Source organism: Anarrhichthys ocellatus, unplaced genomic scaffold, assembly GCF_004355925.1.
Source record: "Anarrhichthys ocellatus isolate YVR2014 unplaced genomic scaffold, GSC_Weel_1.0 scaffold2572, whole genome shotgun sequence".
Taxonomy (NCBI): domain Eukaryota; kingdom Metazoa; phylum Chordata; class Actinopteri; order Perciformes; family Anarhichadidae; genus Anarrhichthys; species Anarrhichthys ocellatus.
This window is the reverse complement of record NW_022282546.1, coordinates 1,109-4,371: the sequence shown is the minus strand read 5'-3', so window position 1 is coordinate 4,371 and position 3,263 is coordinate 1,109. Positions and strand designations below refer to the sequence as shown.

Sequence of the window (3,263 nt, the reverse complement as noted above, 5' to 3'; positions counted from 1 at the left end):
CTGACCTGCTCACCTGTCTCTAGTTCCTGACCTGCTCACCTGTCTCTTGGGCTTGTCTGCTCCTGACCATCGCCTTGAGTAAGTCTCACACTACTCGTGTCCCCTACATGCTTACAGTAAACAATACATAAAGATAGATGTACTTTATTGATCCCACATACAAATAATCACCCCTTTCCTTATTTAGTTTTTGTGAAGTAAGGTATTTGGTTTCTTTGAACTGTTTTTATGGATTTAAAGCAGAACAATGGATCAAGACAAACTGACGATAGATGTGCAAATGTATTAAAAATGTTTACTGCAAAGAGACTTAAATGAAATGTAAGCAACTTAAAACATTTCAGAGAGTTGCTATAAATATTCAGTTTGACAAAGATAATTGAATCGACTATAAACTGAAATAAATAGATGCAGTGTTTGTCTTGCATCAATAAGTTCTTAAGCTCCGCCATTGACTTGTCTTGAATCAGCTCCCTGCAGAATGACTTAAACAAGACAAACATGTCCACAGAAACTTCTCAGACTACTTGTGCATCATGATGCATGTCTTGGTTTCTCTGCTGTGTGCATGTAGGTTTGCTACCATATTGCTAAATAAACCACTTCCTCAGGATCCCCCATGTTTTGCGCACTGAGCTGAAGTCTCCGGCTCGTTGCTTGACCAGAGTTCGTGCTCCATCGCCTGCTTTGTGTCAGTATTTTGCTATCGGAAGCCCCAGAAAGAAAAGTTAGCATCGCTTACGGCTGCTGGGGGTGTTCTTTTGATTCAAGAAGATTCTAATGTTTGGGAGACAAAAACTCTGATTCAACTTTGCATGTTAGTGCTTGGATTAACAGGAAACTTTCAGAATTAGATTCCATGTTAATAGCTGCATGCTCTGCTAATCATCATTTCAAATGTAGGAATACTAAATTGGAAGAAAGGACACTTTTCTTTTTAGCAGAGGTTGATGAAGCGCTCATCTTTTACTAAAGTAAAAGTACCACAGGGAAGAAATACTTTTGACTGGAGTAAAAGTACAAAAGTCTTAGCTCTGAAATATACTTAAGGTACTAAAACTACTTAGTATGCATGTTGCCCCATTTCAAAATAATAAGTGATGCATTAATGGTTGCGTTACAGCTGGTAAAAGTGGAATAAAGTCTAACTACTTAATATACTTTATGATTTTTAATTATGCCTGTATGATTTATTTGAGAATATTTTGTATTAATATATATATATATATATATATTTTTTTTTTTTAAACATAGAAGGGCAAAAAGCACAAGTATAATGTCGCATAAAATGGAAATGTTCAAGTACCTAAACATATTGTACATGAAATTCCTTGTATGTTGAAACCTGCTTGGCAATAAACCAGATTGTGATTGTATTTAGTACTTTCTCGCTTAATGTTTTCATTTGATTTTTCTTTTACTAATATATAAAATATGCCTACTGTGGCTTCTGTAACAAAGAGCCATCATAATATATTCATGTAAATTTACTAAAATAACATTCTAGTTCTGTTTTTGCACATTTGAATGTTAATTATTATATTTTCTGAACCTGGAAATGTGTCGAGTCATAAAGACGGCAGCAATAGAAAACATAAAGGACTCCGTTACTTTGGGCCTGATTATGTGTCGTGATTTGAAGCGTACCTGGCATGTTGCCCTCCGCTTTCCCACATTGGACCCACTTGCCGCCCTGGTACCTCCAGTGGTGCTGATCCGCCAGAACCACGTCCACGTAGACGTTGTAGTGGGCGGACGGATCCAGAACACTGATGTTGAAGCTCAGGAAGGGGAACATCCTCCTGGACAAATGCACAGGGGAACATATGATTAATAGAATATCTATGTCCACGCATATCTATATTTAATTATTATTTGAGTTGTGAAATGCATTACAACTGGTTTAAATATAACGAAATAGACGTCAAATCTGATATAATGAGCAACAGATCTTAACAATACTTCCCTTTGGAATTTGATGCTTAAAGTATTTGTTGGGATATAAAATGCATGTAATACTACCATTAGGATTTGCCCGACTGAGATTGTGTGTTTTTTGTTTTATTTTTACAAACTATGCAAAGACAAAGTGATCCTCCATCACTGAGCTTCATCGGTGCAGTTTTTCCTTATTTGTGCAACTAATGGATCTTTTCAGTAGTTTCCCCCCAAACAACTGTATACGTCTTCCTCAAATAAGACGATGAAGATGAAGTCACATAATATCAACTGACATGGAAGATATTCCAAGTGCCCTTTTAAGAACAATGTATGAAACGGAGGTGATTCCTGTTTTGACCTCATGACTGAACTCTTCTTCGCCAGATGAAGAGTAGTAGTAATGGACGAGGAGATGGCTGACGGTGGGGGTGTATAGGTGAATATTTAATGCTGCTGTTAATAAAAGATGCCCCCCCCCCCCCCCGGAAGTTGCCCCTGATTGCTGGAGCTCTACATGTTGAACTCTGTTTGAACACAGAGGGCTTCAGTGAGACGAGGTGACGGGAGGTCAGGGCGTCCCCGGCCACCGTGGCCCAGAGACGGAGAGGAGAGGCTGGGTTACACCGAGGGAGGAAAATACGGGATGTGGACGCAGAATACACAAAACCTCAGACACTGGTGACAATCTGCATCATTCATGTAAACGCTAAACATGTAGTGTTGATAGCGCAGCACTTAGTGCTGCAGGGTTAATAACCAATCAGATGTTCCCTTTTTTATATTGCAGAGTAAACGCATCACATGAATGTTACAATGAAGTAGACGGTTGCATCATCTTGCAATAGTTCAACATTTTCGAAACGCACTCGTTTTTTTTGTGGCTGGACTATTTGTATCACAATGACTATAATTATATCTTAAATAATAATAATGCTCAATTTACAGTTAATGTTCTCCTCAGGACAGACACCAAATGGTTGAGTTGTGGTTCATGATATACAATTTTTAACTCGTCAATCTATGAGCTTGTACTTGGTCACAGCGGCGCTTTGAGCTGAATGCTAACATCTGCATTGTAAACATGCTCACAATGACAAAACTAACATGCTGATGTTTAGCAAGTTTACCATTTTCACCGTCTTTTGCAACTCGTTAAGCAAAGATTTGCATGCAAAGATTTGACCCTTTGATGCCCCTTGAGTAGAAGTCAGGGGATCAACAGCGTCGTTGTGGGTTATTCTCTGGTGATCAACGGATTTCTGTACCAAATTTCATGTCAATTGATCAAATTGAGATATTTTACGGAAAGCTGGAAAAGACGT

General features: G+C 38.5%; 1 protein-coding gene across 1 annotated transcript in view; it reads right to left on the bottom strand.

The window, feature by feature from the left end:
• LOC116378421 (T-box transcription factor TBX21-like) overlaps positions 1-1,970 on the bottom strand; it is a 4,868-nt gene extending 2,898 nt beyond the window's left edge. The window contains exon 1 of the mRNA XM_031840296.1: positions 1,648-1,970. Within this exon, the coding sequence (XP_031696156.1) occupies positions 1,648-1,798 (151 nt within the window). The 5' untranslated portion in view covers positions 1,799-1,970. The remainder of the gene's footprint in view (positions 1-1,647) is intronic.
• Positions 1,971-3,263: the final 1,293 nt, after the last annotated feature.